Here is a 23,121-nt window from a genome sequence, read left to right as displayed (position 1 = left end):
ATGGGACTTTAAGGAACATACAGACGCCAAAGCCTTCTTTAACCCCTAAAAGCAAATAAAGAACCCTTATTTAACTCTACAGCAAATGATGCAAATGATTTCTGTGCGGTCTTAATCTGCTTAGAGGTGTAATAGGCTAAATTTGTATCCTTGTACAGTTGAAGCAGAGACGTTCAGAGTCATTATAGGAAATATTATAGGAAATGGCTACAGCAGACTGAAGATTTAAAACTCAATCTGTGTAGATATGAGGTTTTAATGTAATATCAGGTCATAAAACTGGTGTCTCTTTCAGACAGCTACGAATAAGGTTTTAACTATGACAGCCAGTGGAACAATTAAATACTTTTCAATTCATTTACTAGACACCTACTAGAAAATATTACTGATTTATGTTTTCTTTGAGTAATGAAAAAGGCCTAAATATATAATTTCTTACCACTACATGTTCTACATGTGCCCAGTGGCCTAGTGAACCTCGACTCTGTGTCAAAAACATGCTGTAGGAAATATAAAGCCAAAGATGACTGCAGTTGTACCACCATCCTTGCGTGATTTTAAGCATCCATCAAAACAAGCTACAATTACATTGCCACAAAAGCTTGTGTTAGCATACATCTTTCAGAAATAGTTTGCAATAAACCAAACTAGAGCAAATAGCGTCACTGCAACATACACTTTAGAGGCAGTGTATTTATGGTAGCGCTTCTTACTCTTCATTTCCATCACTGTTTGTTTCCATTAATCATTAATTATATACACTTACTATGTAAAACGTTCTGCTCTATGTCCTTCAGTTCATTTTAGATTAGATTTCCTGTCACTTAAAATAATGCTATTTTTCTTATGATGACCCATTTGACTAATATTTTTCAGAACGCATACATAAATACACAGGGACAATATAGCCGAATGTGACCTACACAGCTGAAAAATCACATTAGGTTTTAAATCAGTGAATACCTAATGCATGTGTAGAGAATCCAGTGCCGAGGGGCTTTCGAATCCTCAAAATGTCAAAGCTGTTCTTATTAAAACATAAGAGCAGCAACCTGAGAGCTAAAGAATAAAGTCAAACAAAAGCCACATAAGAGCAAAACTTCAGGAACGGTTTTAGATAACAATCCTGATCATCTATTTCTTCATGTCTAACTGCTACCGCTGTGCTATGAGCGATGGGAGTCCGTGAACACAGGAAGGTAGAAAGGTAGACTTTCTCCAAAAACACGGCAAACTTTTCGTCAATACAACACTGTCTCGCCTCAGTGTTACTGCTATGATTCAATCTACTGTGTAACCACTGGTCTGAATGTTCTGAAAGCAGCAAAAAACAGGCACACTTCAGAGAATGACATTTTCACATAAGGGGCCGTCTATGACGCATTCAGCGGCAGAAAAAACAATATACAGTACATTAAAAAAAACAAAAAAAAACAAAAAAAAACAAACCAAGGTGATGGCTGGTCAAATAATAATGAAAGCCATAACAAGATGACCAATTTTTTACAGGGTATTACAGACGTATTGTGAACTATGTAAACATTTAGGTTTTATTTATAGACATTACACCCCATTGTGTCCATGTACTGTATAAAGCCATCAGTGAAAATGCTTTTATTTTGCATTATTATACATTTTTTAAATCACACATTATATTGCCAGCACGAAATTTTGCTTTTTTTTTTTTTTTTTTTAGTAAAATATAAAAATGGATCATAAATCTTAGATTCTACATATGTATACAGTAAGGATAAAAGGGTAGAAAATACTGTAAAACTGTATGTACTACACTGTAAAACCGAACAGTGAAATTAATCAAATGAAATTAGTTAATTGCATTCAAATAATAATGAAAGTTCATTGGACTTAATTTAAATAAGTTCTGTTAACTCAAAAATTTGTTGTAGTGAGGTGAACTTAAAATGATTGTGTTTTCTAGTTCCCAGCATGCTTGGCATCAGAAAACAAGGAAAATAAATTTAGAAATTAAGTGTTATTTTGTGTGTTTTTACACAAGATTAACATAGAGGGACATAAGTTAATACATAAATGTTGTATTATATTAGATTTTACAAAGGTTTATGTTATGTTGGATTTGTAGTGTTACCGTTGTGGTGAAGAGTAGAGCCTGTGGTTAGACTGAGGATGGACAGCAAAAGCCTAATTTTGAGTGTATTTCCCACATTATAGGAGTTGAAAAATAGATAAAATTATGAGTGAATTACTGCCTAATTATAAGTTCAGAAATATAATTATTTAAGATAACTCTGAGATAATTTAAGGCAACTGGAATTAAAATTTTTAAGTTTATGTAAACTTAAAACATTTAAAAACATCACTTAAATGTTTTTGTGTAATCTGTTACAAAATATTTTTTGAGTTCTGTGAACTTATCAGGGTTTACAGTGTACATACTATGCAAAGTGCTTTTCTGCAGAAGTGCCACAGTCCTGTGTTGATCTTTGAGGATTAAGGACCTACAGTAAGCATGTTTGGAAGATCAAATGTAACTAGTGGTGATTAGTAAAAGCTCACCTGACATACAGAGTCCTCTTCTGACTAGTCCGCAATGAGCCGGAGCCTGAACTAATACTGCTGTTCATCATCTGCTCCCGTAGATCATGGATTTTGGCTTCAAATCGACTGTACTCTGTTAGAAACACAGAAAACAACATTACACATGCTGTCCTGCTGAGGAGAGATAAACAACAAGGAAAAAAACCCTCAAACACCTAGAGCCTCAGGGTGGATCGGTAATATCGATGGAGATGGAAGAAAAGAAATGTGGTTTAGAGCATTTGGAGAAAGTATAGGACCTCTGTTTGAGGTCTGTCAAGTGTGAGCATCACAAATGCAGAAATACTAAATTGCAGACAGATGCGTCAACATACGCACAGCTGTGCAAGCCGTAAAGTGGTAAAGAGAACAGATATGTTAAGATAAATCTTATTTAATGAGATCTATCCAGTGAATTCATCATCCATTCCCAGGACTCAAACTGCGTGAGGAAGGTTTGCTCACGCCAGACTGAAACAGTGAAAAGGTACATGAATTATCCAGTGGTTTAACCCACTTAATGCTCCTGCTCTTTCCCTATGTTTGACCTTAGAGAACGTAATAAAGCCATTTAAGCTATAGAACAAAAAATGCTGACATTATAGCCGGATGAAGACCTCATGACAGGTTTGAATCATCAAGAAAATCTTACTTTGAAGTAAAAGTCAAGGAGGAAACTCTTAACCAAGTCGGTTAAATATCCTCTCTCTCTCTCTCTCTCTCTCTCTCTCTCTCTCTCTCTCTCTCTCTCTCTCTCTCTCTCTCTCTCTCTCTCTCTCTCTCTCTCTCTCTCTCTCTCTCTCTCTCTCTATATATATATATATATATAAAAACTCAAACCTCAAACAAAACATTAAAAATAACACCATTATATTATGCCACATATCAATACACAAAACACTAACTCTCCGTCCACTGAACAAATTAAAGTTCAATTAAGTTGAAAGTAAATCAGCATACTTACAAGCTCTTTTCTCAGAGCCGCGCAGGAGTCTACAGTGAGCGAAAGTTTCTGAGCGTTTGTCTCCGTGTCTGTCTCTACCCCTCCATTTGGGAGTCCAATTGTGTTGTGGTGCTGAAGGACAGCTCCAAATCACACACAGCTGCTCTCCGTGCGTAAATGTGTGTTTGAGCGCGTGTATGTGCGCGTAACTTGCCTTAGTTGGACGCTTCCACGCAAAGCCTCTCTGAGCACCTACAGCACAGCAACATAACAGATGCTAATGGACTGAACAGTTCTTGAATTGCTCACTCACCCCTCCCTCCTCTCTCTCTCTCTCTCTCTCTCTCTCTCTATCTCGCCCTCCCTTTCTCTTCTTGTTGAAGTCACAACCCTAGCCCATGTTGGCTTATTTAGCACACAACCGTGCATTCATTTCACCAAGCAAAACAAAGGAAGTAAATATGAACAGAGAGTGAACCGACAACAGGAGAAATAGTAGTGTATTGAGGCATAAAATTATGTTTGTATCATTTGTGACCAATGCCTTTCTAAAAAAAGAAAAAAACAGATTTACTAAACAGGGCAAATTAGTGATGACTACAATCACACGAAAGCGCCGATGGTAAAGTTCTGTGGGTGATTTACTGACATTGTTCTAATTTAAGAACACAGAAGCAGCCAGACCATGTAACAGCAAGAAAAATGAGCCATTATCGCAACCACGTCAAACACACAATGAATTAAAACATGCTTTTGGGCCACTGAATAATGATAATCTGACGACCACAAACCTTTGTAAATCAATTTGCGAGTTTCATTTAAAACCTCTCTTCCCATTAATTTTGCATCTACAATGGAAACTCCTATAAATGCATATGTATTAAGGTCAGCTGCTCAATAACTGCATCAATGCTTTACATGCACTCTTAAAAATAAAGGTGCTTACAAGGTTCTTCACAGCGATGCCACAGAAAAACAAAGTAAAAGTCTGTAAAACTAGACAAATTTTGGGTAAGCATCTCTATCTGATGTACACATATTCCTGTATTGCTGCAGATACTGTACCTGCTGATAAGACAACATGGATATTTCATAAGTACTGTAAAACATTTAAATTATCTTCAATAAATTATCTCTCTGACATGTTTTCTCTCTGAATTCCCAATTTCCCTTGGTAGATCAACATAAGACAATGAGACATAATGGATGCAAACAAGTCTCTCTCTGGTGATGAACAAGTCTATAATTAGAAATAGCAGAAATGCAAAGTCATTCATAATGAAGACTGGAGAACATTCATGACTTCTCGCAGAGTCCATGCAGACGAAACAACAGGAAACTAAATGCTAGTACCCCCAGGATTACATTGGTTTGAATGAATAGTTTAATGAGAGTAATGATGCATGTGCTGCCACAGAACAGTGAAAGGCTTTCATGTTATCAGGAATTCAGAACATTATCGTCATCAATTCTGTGTCAAACAACAAAACAATTAAGGGGCTTTCATAAAGCTTGAAAATGAAAAAGGAGGCAGAGAGAGGAAATAATATGCTTTGAGTCACGTTTCAAAAGAATGAAAGTTGGATGAATAATCATTAGGAGCTTTTATATTTAGAAATGGCATTAAGGCACATTGGCCAAACCCAAACCAACTGATTTAAATAATTATTATAACAAATGTACAAGCTCCAAAGTTTAACACTTCCTTTATTAGATTAATAGCAATAGCAAAGCCAATAAGCCAATAATTATTTCACGTCATCCCTTTGATAAATGCCCAAAATGTTGTACTATATAGTGTACAGTGCATAAACAAACTATCAAAAAAGCACTAAAAACTAAAATTAATCTTTTAACTGTTTCAAGTAAACTTTGGTAACACATAATGAAAATAGATATTCAAATCAGACATTTAACGTTGTTATTAAAATATTAATGTTTGTAAGATTAACTTAAAGTTAGTTTTAGATGATGGCAAAGGAAACACATTTAAAATCTAATCTTTCTGCCAATAACTGACAGGGTACAGATATAATATTCTGTACATCCATAATGAAGAGTATCAGCAAAATACTGTCCCTGATTCTCAAAAACGGCAAATATCAGCAGCGTGACTTTAAAAATATCTGGATAAAGAAACGTTTGGCCATGGATCACTTTCTTTCAGATGTGCTATGTAGACAGAATAAGCATTTACAAAATTTTATGAGTCATCAAATTAAAAAAAAGACAGCTATGATCTCATGAATATATGAATTTTAACAAGGTGCGAGAGAGGATTTATTCTTTGTTAATCTGACTGAGTTTGTCGTCATAGTCGTAGTGCGTGGCATCTGGCTAAAGCACTTTCATTTCATACATAATATTGACTGATACTTTTTAAGGAAGGTTAACTCATTTTTGACAAGCAGAAACCAGAGTAAAAATAAAATTGCTACATGCAATCTAAGCTTTACAGTGCTGCCAGATCTTGCAAAAAAAGCAAGCAACCTGGCCTGACTAAAGTAATATATTAACTATTTATAATATAATAATTATTATTCCAGTATGCACACAGAATATAAAATACATTTCCACATTACGAAGGTAGAGGGAGAGTGTTAGAAAAACATCATTATAGAAATTAGTATCTAATAAATGCCCCAAGTTGCTTATAATAAAGAAAAAAAGTGTTTGTTTCTTTGTTTGTTGAGGTAAGTGAATGGGTAAATTTCTCCTTAATTCTGTAAATAACTTGATGTCTGATAAGCTCCAGCACAGATCCTTAGAGCCGTTAAATCCCTCTGATCAAAGCAGTCTGGCCCTAAGGGGTTTCATTTCCTATCCAAACACCACCATCAGTCTACATTAAATGCTATTTGTTTCTCATGTCAAAAGATGGAGGCTCTGGAATGACTGCATTGCAGTTAAATCATTACACCACAACATCTGTTCTTTAGTTAGACATCTAAAGCATCCTCTGGTTATTGCACTTAATGGAAAACACCACGCAGCACTGACATATTCACTATGAGAAGCCCTGGAGAGTTGACAAGGTCCTCCCTCAGCAGTTCTTCAGCAGCCATTGGTCAAAGTGAGTGCTGCATCTGTGCTTTCCGATGCTTTATTATGCTTGTTGTCACACACTGCATATGGAGAGCAGAGGGAGTTGGATCTAATCTCAGCTCTTTCTCCCCACAGGGAGCTGACTGAACCCTGCTCGCACCTGTGGCCGCCTGATCGGGCACAACCAATCTCCGTCTTGCTGACTGAATTCTGGGCAGAAGAGCATGTTGATGAGATGCCTGGCATTGAAAATGGATGAAAACATACAGATTCACACGGAGGTCAGTCATTTCTCTGTAGCAACTATAAACGTGTATCTTTCAATGCTGTAGCTTGACTGCTGGTCACATGTGTCTCAAAAATGGGTTGAATATTACAGCTGGATTGCATCTTAAAAGCAATTTATGATCAAATGTGTGAAAAAAAAATTATTATATTGACATAATTCAGTATTGAAAACGTCCACATATATCTGAACGCAAAGCAACGATGAAACTTTTCAAACTGACACCTGTAATGTAACTCAAGATGATGATGACAGTACAATAGGTGCTCTTTTGTTTTTTTTTTTGGAAAGCTACACTGATCATCTATTCATCAACGGCTATCAATGGAAAATGAGAGACTATGCTATGGAAAATTTTAAACATACATTTGGGTAAATCAAATGGGTTAATCTCAAACATGTAAAAACCTGTTTCCAAAAATGAAAAGAAGGAATGAGAAATTAATATTTTGTATAAAGTTTAACTTTTTAGTAATAAACATGTCTTAGCATGTCGCTAACATGCTTATCAACATCATTCTAGCATGTTTTACCTGTTTCTAGCTTACTTGAACTAGTCTTTGGCATTTTGTTAGCATGCTTTAACAATGCTAGCTCATTAAGCCAACACGTTTTAGCACTTGCTAACATGTATTAACATGTGGCTAGCATGTTTTTTAGAACATTGTCAAGCCAACATATAAATAAACATTATATCAATTTTGATCAAATTAATAACACGAGTAACAAAAGTGCAAAATAGCTATAATTTAAAGACAGTTGGAAAAACCTAATGAACATTCATGTTTTTAATTTAAATTAAATTAAGAAAGAAAGTGAAATGAAACCAAAACAACCCAAAATAAATGTTTGGACAAATTTAGCGACATTGACCATGGTTTTATTCAAGTAAAAGTGTTGTTGTTGTTGTGTTTTACCATTTGTATAACCACAGTTTTACTACAAATTCCATGGTTAAACTATGGTTAGTGTAGCAAGATAACAGTATTAACTATAGTAACTATGTTTTATTTTGGTTTTATTTGCAGTAAAACCATGGTTAATTTTTGTAAGGGATTGCTTGTAGCTGCTAATAAAATCAACAAGTAAAGAGCAGGTCAGGAACTGAAGAAATCTGATTCAAAATGCTTCTGTTTCTCTGCAGTCTATGCTGTGTGATGAAGAGAACTGATTGTGGAATGATCTCCTAATGAAAGACAAGCTAAAGGGCAGAGTTGCTCTGTGCTGGCCATGAACGGAGGAGCGTGATGGGTACAGGAAGCTAGGCTCAGGAGCCACGCTAAGACAACAGCTTTCACCAAAGATGCTACATAAACACACATACACTCGCTAGGGGTGTGAAAGGAGCTCAGATCACACATGCATACACAGACCTGTCCAGAAGCTTAATTTAGACCCTCGCAGACTATCACCAGCCAAAACTCTGAGGGTCATCACTACCCCATTGGTATTTTAATAAACACTGCAGCCAGGCCTGCCGAGCCCAGGGAAAGAAGGGCCAGGCTGGACTCTACTCCTCAGGGTGAAGAAGCTGCTATGAGTCACGACCACAACACAATCCACTGAACTGTGAAAATTATCACTTACATGCACATGAAAACATTATCCTTATTTCAAAACTTTGCAGGCAGTAAGGTTTGTTTTAAAAGAAAATGAGACTATTATTCAGCAGAGACGCATTCAATTGATCAAAATGGAAAGCAAAGACATTTATATGCAACAGTTCAAAAGACTTTTAATTCAAATAAATGCAAATTATTTTCTATTTTATATGAAAGAATCCTGAAAAAATTTCAGTATTCCTTTTTTCCAGAAAAATATAAAATGAAATAGAAATTAAGCAGCACAAATGTTTATTCTGAATCTAAATAACTTTAAAAATATTAAGAAGAAATGTTTTTGATCACTAAATCAGCATATCAGAATGATTTCTGAAGGATCTTGTGACAGAAGATTAGAGAAGTAGCAGTTACAAATTCACATTTGGCATTACAGAAGAGTAAAAATGTAAAATATATAATCAAAATGTAAAAAAAAAAATAGATATATTTCACAATATTACTTTTTGCATACTGTATTTTGTCAAATAAATAAATCAAGTACCACCCAACATTTTCTTTCTTGCCGAATATCAGATTATGGAAGAAAAATGGGTTGTGAATGGCATTTCTTGTCAACATTAAATACATGTTAGGCTGTTAAACACGTATGACAGGTTTTCTATCAAATCCACAGTGTCACCGCAACTGAGTTTCTTCCCATTATCACAGTCCACCATCCATGAAATGGTTTTCTGCCATGCCCAGCTATAAACAAATAAGCATTTGTAGTATTCAGGCTACACTGCATCTAAACTAGTTTTTTAGCTAAAAGCTAGAGTTTGTGTCTCTTTCATAAAATAGAGAAAACACACAAACTTGAAGCAAAGTGTGGAAATTCACTGGGAGATTTAGGCTTAAATCAAGTGTAGGCTACATGTGGTGGTATCAGAATAAAACATGACAGACCTTTATATAATCAACTGAAATAAAAGGACTGAAGCTGTCATGTTACAAAGGAAAGACTGAGAAATCCAGTTCTAAATGCAATCATGCCATAAGAATATTAATTAATTTATTATTGTTCACATTGAAACATACTGGTCTGTTTGAAATATTGTGAGAGGAACTGTCTACCCACCTTCAGGTCTGTACTGAGCCACGATGGTGACAGTCTGTCCAGCATTCTTCAGTGCTGCAGCCGCCTGTTCATGCGTTGCACTGCGGAGGTCCACCCCGTTTACCTATAGCACACATCACCAAATCATGCATGCCAATGCATTATTTCAGTAAGATTGAAAAATTATTGGCAATGAACAATTGTTGGAGACTGAACAACTTTTTACAAACTGTTAATAATGCAGTGTTCTTACAGAAATTATACGGTCTCCTTTTCTTAATTCTCCACACAGGTCTGCAGGCCCTCCTGCTAATATGAATGAGATGAAGATACCCTCTCCATCCTCTCCTCCTACAATGTTGAAGCCTAGTCCCGTGGTGCCCCGATGTAGGACTATCTTCCTAGGCTCCCTAAAAAAACAAAACCAACATTTATTAGTTGTGTGTGAACAGGTGGGGAAACCATGCTTACATTCTGACCTACTGTAGACATACCCCAAACTAAATAAAGTATTACTTAAAAAAAAAAAAAAAAATCTAAAGGTAATATTTTTAAAACAAAGTTATAAAAGGTTTCGGTTATTTCTGTTTTTTATTTTTTATTATTATTATTATTAGTTATGGATAAAGTGTAACTGTATAAGTTACTCTTCATCAACTACATTAATAATCTAATTTACTAACTAATTTAAGTGATAAACTAATAAAGCAAAAAGAATAAAATAAAATACAAATATATGTAAATAAAAAGTTAACATAAGAAAATCTGAAATGTCCCTATTTAACTATATTAAGTTTAATTTATGAACTAAAATGACTAAGGTTCAAAATAAAATAAAAAATAATGCTAAACAGAAATGTATAAATATATATGTAAAAAATATTTGAATATATATTTGAATATAACCTTAATAGTTTAATAGTTTTAACTCAATAAAAAAATTATAGTATATATATATACTAATATTATAGTAATACATTTATAATAAATGAATACATTTATAATAAGTTATAAAATATATTTTGACCACATCACCGTCTAGTAACCAAAATATTAACTAAACAAACTACAGTAAAGTAAACCAATGTGTGTGTATTGCTATCGCAGCAGCATCCCCTTGATTAATTCTTTTTCATCTCAGAGTTTTTGATTTTTTTTAAGTTCGAATACATTTGACCACATCTCTCTCTAGTGAACAAAATATGAACTACAGAGAGGAGTTAAAGCTGCATCACATTTGGATGTGTATGTACATATACATGTCTGTAGATGGCAGCAGAGCCTCAGGTTGCTAGCTCTTTAGCATTTCAGTGTTTTCAAAACAAACCCTCACTCAACTGACAAAGGCAGAACATCATGACATCAGAACAGTCGCATGAATTTCAGTTATAAAACAGTGTTCTTATACCCGTCCTGCAGAATTAAGTCTTAATTCAAAGCTTATCAGATTTGACAAAACTGACTTCACAGATTGGTTGGTCATATCATGACGCTAGCTTATGACGTAAGAGGCTGTTTGTTTTTAACATCAATTTGACGCATTTGGTGAATTCTTCCGATAGGAAACAAATCCTCCCGATTAAAGAGGATTAAATATGGTAAAGCACACAAGTCAGTATGTGTTACGAGTCCACTTTTCTCTACCAGACAAAATATGGCAGTCTGGCCAATATCATTTGCAAGCAAGCTCTCATAATACTGCTCTCTACTGATGGACAGCTCTTACGAAACGAGCAAACAAATCAGGTAGGCGAGAAGGTGAATAGTCAACAGGACAAATCACAGATGCTATATCTTAATGAGTCAATATCTCCAACAGCTCTCTGGAGGACATTTAAAACTGTCCAATAAATGCTGTGAGTGATCTGTCATATGTCCCTAATAAAAATGTCCTTGGGAACCTCAACCAGAGTGCCTCAGCAAACTTCCAAAGGGGCCACAAAATGACTTAAAAAATAAAGGGTAAAGAAGTATCATATTAAGACAATTTCAAATCAAGAAATAATGTTGTAGACTGAGTATCTTGAAAACCAAAACAGCACATTAGACTCAATTCTAAGGAAACATGTAAAGACTGGAGTAATATCTGCTGAAAATTCAGTTGTGCCATTAGAAGAAGAAGTAAAACTTTCAAATATATTATAAAAGGAAATCACTATTTTACACTGCAATCATATATCACAATACCTTTTTTTTATTCTGTATTCTTAATCAAATAACAGACTCCAAACGTTTGACCAGTAATGTACAATATACAGTAATGTATTTTAAATTAATATTAATTTAACTTTGAATTCTGTTATGTTAGACTGACAGTTAAAGGTGTGCAGCAATACTGGAGCATATTGAAGCCAGCCAATCAAAGTACAAATGGCAAGTTTGATAAAGTTAAAAGTTGAGTTTATAGTCATCTTAGTTCAAGTCATTATTGTAGGGCTGCTCGATTATGGCAAAAAGCATAATCACGATTATTTTGGTCTTTACATGTCTGTGCTCTGAGAGCATATATCTTCTTGAGGATTGAAAACACGAATAAATCTAATATACTTAAATCAAGCACGTCCCATTTTGCAAAAGTCACGTTACATGATTTTACCGATTTGCACGTAAAATTCGGGAATAATTGAATCATCGTTTTATCGTGATTATTGTATTTTCATAATCGTTGGGAGGCTAAATTCGAAATCAGAAATGTTTTTCAATTAATTTCACAGCACTACATTGCTGTGTGCAATATTCCTCACATGGCTAGCCATAACAAAAAATTCTTAAAAGGGAATAAAGGGGATATAACCTCAAAAACCTGATACGACTTTCATAAGGGCAGTAACAGCAAAATGAGGCCAGACACACTACTAACTTCCAAGACTAATGTGAGGAGTTGTGCATGAGAGTTCAATATAGTCTGTTTTGTAATATAAAAAGCCAGAACCACTAGGCAGATACTGTATAAAGTATGTACTAAAAATTCCATTAACCTTGGGCAGCTTATCTTATGTGTAGAGAAACGCTATTCTCTTTCAACCTCATATCTATTCAGAATTATAGAGCTGTCTTCACACCATGCTACATGTAATGAAACTTATATAGCATTATCTTTCAAAATTCAGGGGGGATGATACAGAGAAAAGACTAGTCGGAAAAACTAAAAACAGCCCTCGAAGTAAGAGAGAAAAAGTAATGAGAATGAGTGTGTACAAAGGATATGGCTGCATAAAAGCAGTTTAAAAGCAAGTTACGATCCATATCAACTTTCATTTGAAACAAATGACCATTTCACTTCGCAAGGTCAAGGAATCGTAACAGGAACGACCTGATAGACGACCTCTGAAGCAAAAGCCCTCAAATGTGAAATTATGGTAAAAGGATATCATGATCATGAAGACAAAGAAATGGGGAGGGCAAAGGCTCACCTTGTGATCTCATCATCTCCCAGCATGCCTTTTGAGATAGGGGAGTACCGAGATGGGGTGGCGGGGGTTAATGGCTGACTCAGATAGCTTTGGGTGCTGATATGGTTCTCCATGTGCTGGGGATAGGCTGAAAAACCAAAACATGATGATGAAAACTCATCTGACAATGTTCATAGAGGTCAGGACAGAGAATCACTCCACTCTGTGAAGAATTACATAAACAAGACAAGCCAAAGACTAAAAACAAAACGTGCTGAGTAAAAGTCAAATCATAATTGATCACTCCCTCTTTGCACACAATCTTCTTTACTTGTAAATCAACTCTCTTGTATACCGAACACTGCTGTTTAAAAGTTTGGGGTAAGTTTTAGTTTTTTTTTAGTTTTTTTTTTGGTAGAAGTCTTTTTATGTTCACCAAGGCTGCATTTATTTGACCAAAATCAATGCACATAGCAGACACTTTTATCTGAAGCGACTTTCAAATATCATTACAATTTACAACAACGGTTTTCTATTTTAATATATTTTAAAATGCAATTTATTCCAGGGATGATCAGGCCAAATTTTTACTTTAGTCTTCAGTGTCACATGATCCTTCCAGAATCATTAAAATATGCTGATTTAGAGCTGAAGTAATATTTCTTATTTCTATCAATATTAAAAACAGTTGTGATTTTGAATCCATCTTTTTTAGAATTCTTCGATGAACAGAACGTTCAGGAGAACAACATTGATTTGAAAAATAAATATTTTATAGGCTAAATGTCTTTAGTCACTTTTGATAAATTTAAAGCACCCTTGCTGAATAAAGGTATTATCACAGGGTTTTCACTTCAAGCTCCAAAAAGGACCAAAAGAACCCCATAAATGTTCCATAAACACAGTCCTTATGACCTGTGCGCTATATTCAAATAGAGTCGTAAAAGATTCTTCAAAAGTCCCTCACAGTTCTACATAAAAAATACTAACAGTTTCTATCTTAATGTGTCCTTGTCACACTTTACATGTACTTACTATAATAATAAAATTATTATAATAAAAAATGACATTCTTACTACACTAAAAAATGATTTATTCAATTTACTATTTTCTTTTTTTAAGGTAAGTGGTTGCAATACAATTATTTTAGTTTCCAATTATATTGGAAAGAAGCACATAAATCTAAATGAACCAACATTAGAATCTGTAAATAATGGCAACTTTTTCATTTTGTGTGAGCAAAATCCTTTTAAGGCTCTGTAATTGATGAGACTATTATAAAAGATGTGTCCTTATTTGACGGTGTCAAATGTAAAGTGTAATAAAGTCAAGGGTACGCACTGGGCAATAACTAACTGCAGACATTGACAACCCATTTATTTAATTCTTATCAAACAGTCCTTCACGTGTCAAATCCCTATGCAGTGCCTGACTGGCTGACAGATATAATGAAATGGGAGCAATAATGAAATTGTTCTGCTTACGCCTTCCGAGAAAAATCACATTGCGTGCACACACATGACCGAGACGTTGTTGTCTGCATGTGCAGATATCCTTAAAACGGCTTTAAAACTCCCTCTGCAACACAGATGCACTCTTTTCTTCATATACTGATGCTGGATTTGCCGGATGGGGGATCTGGCCACGTGATGCACTTCATGATTAAATGTGCTTTTGTCCTTCATGCCTCTAAGCCCTAATGACAGCTTCCTTTCTCAGAATCTAATGCTGGGGGATCTGGCCTGCCTCTGGAACATCACCAAGGTGCTACATTATCGACTGTCATCACTCAGCACTTTGCACAGTCAATTTTAGTGGCCGTCCTCATGAGTTGCTGTCCCCATCAGTAGAAAGTGCTGTGTCTAGGGGCTTTGAGGTGGGATTTAAGTTATAAGTGTGCATGGGACATCAAAACTGAGTCAAAGTGCCTTTAAGGAAAGTCGGTTCATTCCCTGACTATATTGATAATGCATCCATGCTGTTATATTCTATGTAAGTAAAATAATACAGTAAGAGGAAGTAAAGAAAAGCTTACTTACAGCTGGTGACATCGGGAGGAACGTAACTGTCATTCATAAAGACACTAGTGGGTTTCGCCACTTTTAAATAGACGACATCAGGGGTGTTTTTCAAGGCAGTCACGGCATCTTCATGAGTGACCTCTTCAAGGCAAGCAGCATTCACCTGTAACCAAGCACATGATTAGATCAATCCTTCAGATGAAACACACAAAACGAAAGTTAGATGTTTTAATGTTCTTGAAATTAGTATTTTATAGTCTCCAAGGCTGTATTAATTAGATGGGGAAAATACAGTAAACTCCGTAATATCACGAAATGTTAAAACAAATTAAAATAACTGCTACATTGTAAAATGTATTTATTTCGAATTGATTCTTGAGGCAGCAATTTGATTTGGTTAAAATGGCACTCTTGAAAATAGTTGTGCTGCTTCTATATGTGGAAATGGTGATATGTTTTTTTGTAGGACTTTTAAAAGAATAGAATGTCCATAAGAAAAGCATTTTACTGTAATTTTGATCAATTTAATGCATATATATATATATATATATATATATATATATATATATATATATATATATATATATGTGTGTGTGTGTGTGTGTGTGTGAAACATGAAGGCATTATTATTTAACATAGGCTACAATAGGACTAATTAAAGGTCAGTTCACCTGATGTCAACTAAATTTAAGTCGCGATTTAGTAACCATGATTAACATGAGCTTAATTTCTGGGTCAATTATTTCTTTTTAACATCTGCCATATGCAACTCAATATTTAGCAATAAACGTCAACTGCACAAGTTCTAAATAACTAGTATGTAATATATCGTTAAACAAAGTGCTCTTAAAAAAATATGTCCTCAATTTTTTATGTTAAGCGATGCTTCTAAACATTATTTAGTAAATATAGAGGTAATAGTTCATAATTTACTTACAGCCATAAGTTTATCTCCAGTCTGAAGTCGTCCATCTTTGTGGGCCGCTCCTCCCTCAATGATTTTGGTGATATAAATACTGTTGTCCCCAGGAATATGTTGGTTTCCAACTCCTCCGGCTATACTGAAACCTAGACCTGTCAACAGTGGTCCGAGTAAACCCTTTGCTAAACCATTTCCTAACATATAATCGATTAAACATCACAACATAGCATGCAATTTATTTTGTAATCCTTCGAGGAGAGACGGCTTTACCTTTAGGACCTTTTACCAGCTTTACATCCATTATTTTTTCTGTGACAGCTTTTCTTCTTCTGACGTACAGTCTGACAATGCAGCCTGCCTCCTTCAGTGCCTCCACAGCATTGCTGTGAGTTACGTCTCTCACATCTACATCATTTACCCGCAGTATACAGTCATTAACGCTGTACAGAGAGAAAGAGGGAGAACACTGACTAAATAGTCCAAAAAGGCATAAATACCATTGATAAAGTGTTCTTCGAAGTACAATCAGTCTAAACACTAAATTGGTGCATAAACAAATTATCTCTCATTGTAATCCAAGCTAACATACACTATTATTATCGGGAGTGAGCCACTAACAACTATTAGATACTTTTCCAGTAAACAACGTAAGGAAGAGTTTAAATTTACATGAGGAGGGGAATCATATTAACTGTCCACATGCTAATTAATTCACACTAAATCCAAACCTCAGTTAGAGAAGAGTTTAAACTCGGATTTATTTATAAAAACAGTGTGCCATACTGCTACATTAAGCATTAAACTTGAACAGTAGTGTTTAGAGTAGGTTTGTCTTTCTCTTTAAGAAATAATACTTTTATTTAGCAAGGAAACCTGGAATTGTTTTAAAGTGACAGTAACAAGTGACAGTAATGTTATAAAAAAAAAGAGTAATGTTTTATAATATTTCACAAACTTACTGTTTTACTGTATTTTTTTTTATCAAAAAAAGGCAGCCTCTTTTAAAAACATTTGTAAAAATCCTACTGACCCCAAAGAGTAATACATTCTCCTCCAATCACTACAGGAGATTTGCACTATTATTTTGTTGCTTTACAAATGCCCATAACACATTTACTAGCAAAACCATTTAGAATTCCCATTCTAAAGCAGAAATGTAAATGCAGAAGTTCTTTCATCTTCAAGTGCAGAAGTGAGTGAGAGTCTGACACTGCCCGAGGGAACAGTCCTCTATGCTAGCGTCCTGTGTTCTTAGCATTCTCAACATGTTTTCTGCTGAATTCAGTGCTCTACATGTGGAAAAATGGATTCAGCAGTCAAAACTACCAACAACTACACTTCTGCTACTTCAGCTACACAGAAGTGTGCTGCTTATGCTGTTAACTTTGTTATTGTTATATGGGCTCAGAAATATATAAGTGCTATTTGCAAATGTGATGTGAAACAGGCCTAATGTCATATTCTCTGACCTGAGTCTGCCGTCCTGTGCGGCAGCTCCTCCTGGGATGATCTTTGTGATAAAGATGCTTGGGTCCTCGCCGATGTGAGGGTTATCGGTACCGCCTGCAATACTAAAACCCAGGCCTGAGTTCCCCTAAAGGAGAAAAAAAAATTTCAATTTACGATTTACTATAAGCATAATGACATTATTAATACCAAACAAATCAAAGAAGAAATGTGTGTATGTGAATGTTACAAGCAGTTGATCTGTGAAACACTTGATTCAAATATATATATATATTCAGTGCAGAACTCTGAAAACTTTTCTAATAAGGGCCTATATGGTTTGCATTAGATAGTAGCTAATGAATGTGTTCAGTGTCATGTAATAAGTTTTACAGCAATGCTTATTTGTAAACATAGTATAATAAACAGCACAGTACACTAACAAAACATCAACTTTAATATATATATCACTTTAAAATGTTAAAAAGTCCATGTAGAAATGACTATTAATTAAATGTAATAATGTATTGTCATAATATAGTTCAAGTCTTTAATATTCTCTTTCTGAGTTACTTTTTAAAACCTTGAGCATGACCATTTTACATCTCTTTCCATTGTACAATTTGTGATATAGTTTTATACTACACTCAATAAAAATGACAATATTATGACATACATACGTTTATACATTGTGTAATGTGTCATTGTCTGAGCAATCTTACCCGTTCAAGTGTAATTTCTTCATATTCATAATCAGCTTCTGTTCCATTCACCTGCAATTTGTAATAAAACGAACACATTGTTAAAATATACAGATATAAATAAATGGCCTCCTCTATAACTGTCACCCAGAAATGTTTATTAGCTCTGAATGTTTGTGTTATTCAGGAGTGTTAGTAATTATACGATTCTAAACTCTGTGTTCGGTTCTGTTTACTTTTTTTCCTGCAAAAAAATACCAGTGTGCTGAATTATTAAACAAATGATGGCCAATTATAGGATTGATTACAATCTGTACAAAGACTGTGACAAACCTGTTAAAATTGTTCTAAAAATATTTGTAATCGTCCGCATCATTGAATTTTTTGTTTCCATACGAAGCACTGACAAGATCAAAATCAAAGAGAGAAATTTCCTCCTAGATTCACACTCCTAGAAATCTATTATTGAAATGCACAAATGTAGACAGATTACTATTATTGATATACTACTATTATAAACCCACATTATACCAGAGCAAACAACAAAACAATGGTTATAAGAGGTATACAGATCAGAACGAACAGTTCCTGTAGGTTAAGGGTTTGGTTATGTCTTCAACAACCAAGAAGTATAAGTCTCCGTTCCATAACTAGTAAAGTTCCATTAAATACACGTATCTAAATCCACTCGGCAGAATTCCTCAGATTTTCTTTAAAAATCAGTGTAAATTTCATCTTTAGGCTCCCATCTGGGGTCCAATTATAGGCAAAAAAAAAAATCCTATATAATAAAAATGTGTGTGTTAAAAAGTGTTCTTATTATGTAAGAATAAACTGTTTGGAAAAGTCTCAGTGTTTTCGCTTTCCACTCCTTACATTTCACCTCTACTGATTCTACAGTTCTTGGCATTGCAAAACTCCGGCAGCTTTATATATCTTGCCAGTTACTGTGTATTTCAGCCAAAGAGGCCACAGCAACCAAATCTACGAAGAACACAGACGCTAGCTGTCAGCTAAACATGCAATGCAGTCCTCTCGTTTCCAACATTCTGGGTTCAACACAAGTTAAGCTGTATCAACAGCATTTGCGGCATAATGTTGATTACCACAGTAAATAATTCAGACCTGTCCCTCAATAACCGTCACTTATAATGAAAGTACACCAGGCCATAAACTCTAAAACACACTGTTTTCAAAGTAACAGTAACTTCAACATTATACATTTTGGCTAGAAACTAATGTGATCGAATTGCTTACTGGCCTTGTGTGTGTAAAACTATATCCAATGTTTCAACTTCAAAGTCATGACCATGTAACACCCAGTAAGCCTTGGTAACTTTGACATGATACAGGCAAGGAAAGGAGTGTTTACATGGAGCAAGCATCACTCAGGATGAGTTCAAATTGAGGTTTCATTTAAATAAGTCTGGACAGCTGTCCTGTTTATCAAAGACTTACATGAAAATGGACTTGATGCTTAAAATCAAACTGAATGAAAACAGGGCGGCACGATGAGACAAAAATAAGCATCAATGCATCGGCTTTTAGATGTTTGTGTGGTTCTGGAGGCTCTGCTTTAAGCTTCTAAATGACATTTTAAGACCTTAAATACTAAACTCCCTAAACATTTTCCTCTCACTCTTTCTGCAACTGCTGCTGAAAACATCTGTCTGTGACATCAGTGGCGTTGGGGTGAGTTTTAAAGGGGTGAGAGATATACGTCAATACTGACACTGCCCAGTACAGCATTATACTCTAATCATGCCAGCAGCTCTCAGTGTGGATATCCAAAAATGCCTTTTCATTCAGACATAATTACATACAGTATATTGTCACAATACTCAAATGAATATTGACAATAACCTTTTCTCTTGTTTTATGGGAGCACTGCATGCTGCTACTCACATACTGCATGTGTGGCTACAAACAACCAGCCAGGGATCAGAGACAATACAGGCATTTATACGATCAATATCAGACTACTACTACAGTATGGGTGCAAGATAATGAACTATCAAAACAGGAATAGATGTACATGCATAAGTTGTTCAGCATCAACAATGTCCTTTATACTGTACATTTCCTAAATGAAAACCATATTCTAAAAAAGCATTTGTTTATTAACAGAAAAAAAAGGATTTTGCATACCACAAGCCAGATCACTATAAATCCACCGCGGGCAGATTCAATATCAAAAATGCTTGATCCCTGGGTAATGCAATGCAGAAAAACCCTGTGCTTCAGGTCTTCTGTATCATTATTATTATATGACATCAAAATTTTCTTTAAACAGACCAAAATTATAAAAATTATAATATTACCCTTCAAATTCCAAATTTTACCTTTTTTTTTCACCTCAAAAGGCTTACTCCAACTAAAACTCATCCTACACATAAAAATCACAGAACGATGACCTTCGAAATGGCCCACGTTAAGTGACATGGCAATAGAGTCAGTCTCCAGCACTGATGATGTGGAGTATTTAAAGAGGTCACTCAAGAGTTCCTCATGGTCATTTCTTTATAGACCATAGTTCTCTCTCATTCAGATGACTCTAGTCTTCAGAGTGAGTCTTTAATGAAAGATGACAGAAGTCAGCTCAGTAGGCTTTCTGGCACTGGATGTATAGGATTATCAGACGCTGCTGAGATTGAGAGAAGAATGGGGTTGAAGGAGTGCCATGGGACCCAGATAAATGTCATCTATGGTTAAATCCTGAACAAGGAAACGCCATAACATCTAAAATCCCATATACTATGGGGGAACTTCAAAACACAAAAAAGTAATCTCCTAAACACTGGAAATTCATTTCATTGTGAATAAACCAAAGTGAGAACATATTTTAAGATACTTACTTCACTTTGGTAGGGTATATGTTTAATTCATTATATCTGTATATATTTTCTAACCAGCTGGTAGACTATAGTTTGGTACAGACTGAAAGTGAAAACTATGAATGACGCCTAACTCTAATTTGCTCATTTTCTGACCATGACTATATTAGTGCTGTCAAACGATTAATCACAATTAATTGCATCCAAAATAAAAGACTTTGTTTACATAATATATATCTATGTATATTTATTATGTATATATAAATACACACCCATGCATGTATATATTTAAGAAAAAGAACTTATGTTTATATTTTAAATACATTTATATATTATATAAATGATATGAATATAAATATATACATGCAAATGCATGTTAATATTTTCAAAGTATATACTGTATGTGTGTGTATTTCTAAATACATAATAAATATACACAGAACACACATATATTATGTAAACAAAAACTTATTTTGGATTAAATTAATCGCTTGACAGCACTAATATGTATGTATATATATATAAACATGAATATTGTCACCAAAATATTTAACATATACAAAAGATTTCCATTTCAAATAAATGCTGTATAATTAATGCCCTAAATTAGCATATTAGAATGTGTTTCTGAAGGATCATGTGACTCTAAAACCTAAAATAATGGCTGCTGAAAATTCAGCTTTGCCCACACTGAAATAAATTACATTTTAAAATCAATTCAAAAAGTTTTTTGAATGTAGTAATATTTCTGCTTTTACTGTATTTTGATAAAATGTTTGGATAATGAATGAATTGTAAACTATATATTATATATAATTGAACAGCATTCCTCAATCTCTATCTTTGCTAAGTGCAGTACATAAAGAAATACATAACTTACATATGGACTTACATAGGGCGAGGTGTCAAGGCTTTCTGTGTTCACCACCACCGGAGCGGGGCTTGCCTGCAAGGAAACATTCATTAATACTTGGGGTGAAATGAATCAAGACCCATAACTGTGCACCTTGCTTCTTTTCCCTAACCAACTGAGAATGAAACAGTGAAACAAACAGTTAACCATTAAAAAAACAAGAAATAGATCTGATAAAAAAGCATCACTTACTCTTGGCATGCTGATACAGTATTACTCTGGCATTTGCAAGAGATTAACAGCACAGCCTGTGTCCATACACAGCATAACATACTGCAGAATATGCAATACAGTGGCATAACAAACCAGCGCAGACCTAATTCTTCTGCAAACATGTATCACACGTTTCACTAGCACAGCTGCTTTTGAGGTGCAAGTGTCCATCAGCGATATAACGTGGCATTCTCTCTGTAATCTCTCTAAGTCAAGAGGACCATCACTGAGGTGGGTGGAGTGAAAACATGAGATAAAAAAAGACCTGTGACGTGGGTGCAGGAATGGCAGTGGTCTCGGCTGGGACGGGCGAGATAGGGATCACAGGGATTATGGGAGCGGAGGGAGGAATGACATCTGCCTGCTAAACAATGACAGTGGAGGTCAAAGGTCAGAGCAGATGACACACAGCAGTAATGATTTTTTTCACGATTTCTCCTAATTTAATCAAAACCACTTAAAAAAACTTTAGAACTCCTCTTTTATGGCCCACGAGCAAAAAAAATAAAAAAATGACAGCATATGGGTTTGGAATGACATTATGGTGAGTAAATAATGACAAAATTGTAATTTTGTGGCAAAACATTATAGATAGATAGATAGATAGATAGATAGATAGATAGATAGATAGATAGATAGATAGTGACAGAATCTCCATCAATGTAAACGTCAGAATGTGTGCTATTTTGTGACAAACCTTTCTTTAGACTTAAAAGGGATGTTCACACAAAAATGAAATTACTGCCCTTAATTACTCACCCTCATGTTGTTCCAAACCCGTAAGACATTTGTTCATCTTCAGAACACAAATGAAGATATTTTTGATTAAATCTGAGAGCTTTTCTGTCCCATAGACAGCACCACAACTACCACATACAGGGAGAAGAAATTGTTTTAGGTAGAAGTTGTTATTTTTGATTTCTTAGAGTACAAAACGTATCCTTGTAGCTTCATAACATTACAGGTGATCCACAGATGTCACATGGACTATTTAAACGATGTCCTTACTACCTTTCTGGGACTTGAATGTGGTAGTTCCCTTGCTGTCTATACAGGGTCAGAAAGCTCTCGGATTTGATCAAAAATATCTAAATTTGTGTTCCAAAGATGAACTAAGGTCTTACAGGCTTGGAACAACATGAGGGTGAGTGATTAATGGGAGAAATTTCCTTTTTGATTGAATTATCTCTT

The 23,121-nt window shown here is 34.9% G+C and overlaps 1 protein-coding gene across 10 annotated transcripts in view; it reads right to left on the bottom strand.

Moving 5' to 3' along the window:
• The window catches only part of dlg1a (discs large MAGUK scaffold protein 1a), a 118,489-nt gene that overhangs the window by 13,179 nt on the left and 82,189 nt on the right, over window positions 1-23,121 (bottom strand). For 5 of the 10 annotated variants that reach the window (XM_026264551.1, XM_026264560.1, XM_026264594.1 and 2 more), the window contains 10 exons: window positions 21,697-21,750; window positions 17,992-18,042; window positions 17,293-17,417; window positions 16,094-16,263; window positions 15,839-15,975; window positions 14,920-15,064; window positions 12,902-13,028; window positions 9,742-9,898; window positions 9,510-9,612; window positions 2,536-2,650 (listed from right to left, as the gene is read on the bottom strand). In XM_026264551.1, the coding sequence (XP_026120336.1) occupies window positions 2,536-2,650; window positions 9,510-9,612; window positions 9,742-9,898; window positions 12,902-13,028; window positions 14,920-15,064; window positions 15,839-15,975; window positions 16,094-16,263; window positions 17,293-17,417; window positions 17,992-18,042; window positions 21,697-21,750 (1,184 nt within the window). Of the gene's footprint in view, window positions 1-2,535; window positions 2,651-3,520; window positions 3,801-9,509; window positions 9,613-9,741; window positions 9,899-12,901; window positions 13,029-14,919; window positions 15,065-15,838; window positions 15,976-16,093; window positions 16,264-17,292; window positions 17,418-17,991; window positions 18,043-21,684; window positions 21,751-22,195; window positions 22,295-23,121 lie in introns of those variants that run through there. The other 5 variants (XM_026264534.1, XM_026264542.1, XM_026264558.1 and 2 more) reach the window with 3 other exon arrangements.

The sequence above is a fragment of the Carassius auratus genome, chromosome 6 (genome assembly GCF_003368295.1).
Source record: "Carassius auratus strain Wakin chromosome 6, ASM336829v1, whole genome shotgun sequence".
In the NCBI taxonomy this organism is placed as follows: Eukaryota; Metazoa; Chordata; class Actinopteri; order Cypriniformes; family Cyprinidae; genus Carassius; species Carassius auratus.
The sequence above is the reverse complement of the archived record's forward strand: the minus strand, read 5'-3'. Positions and strand labels throughout refer to the sequence as shown.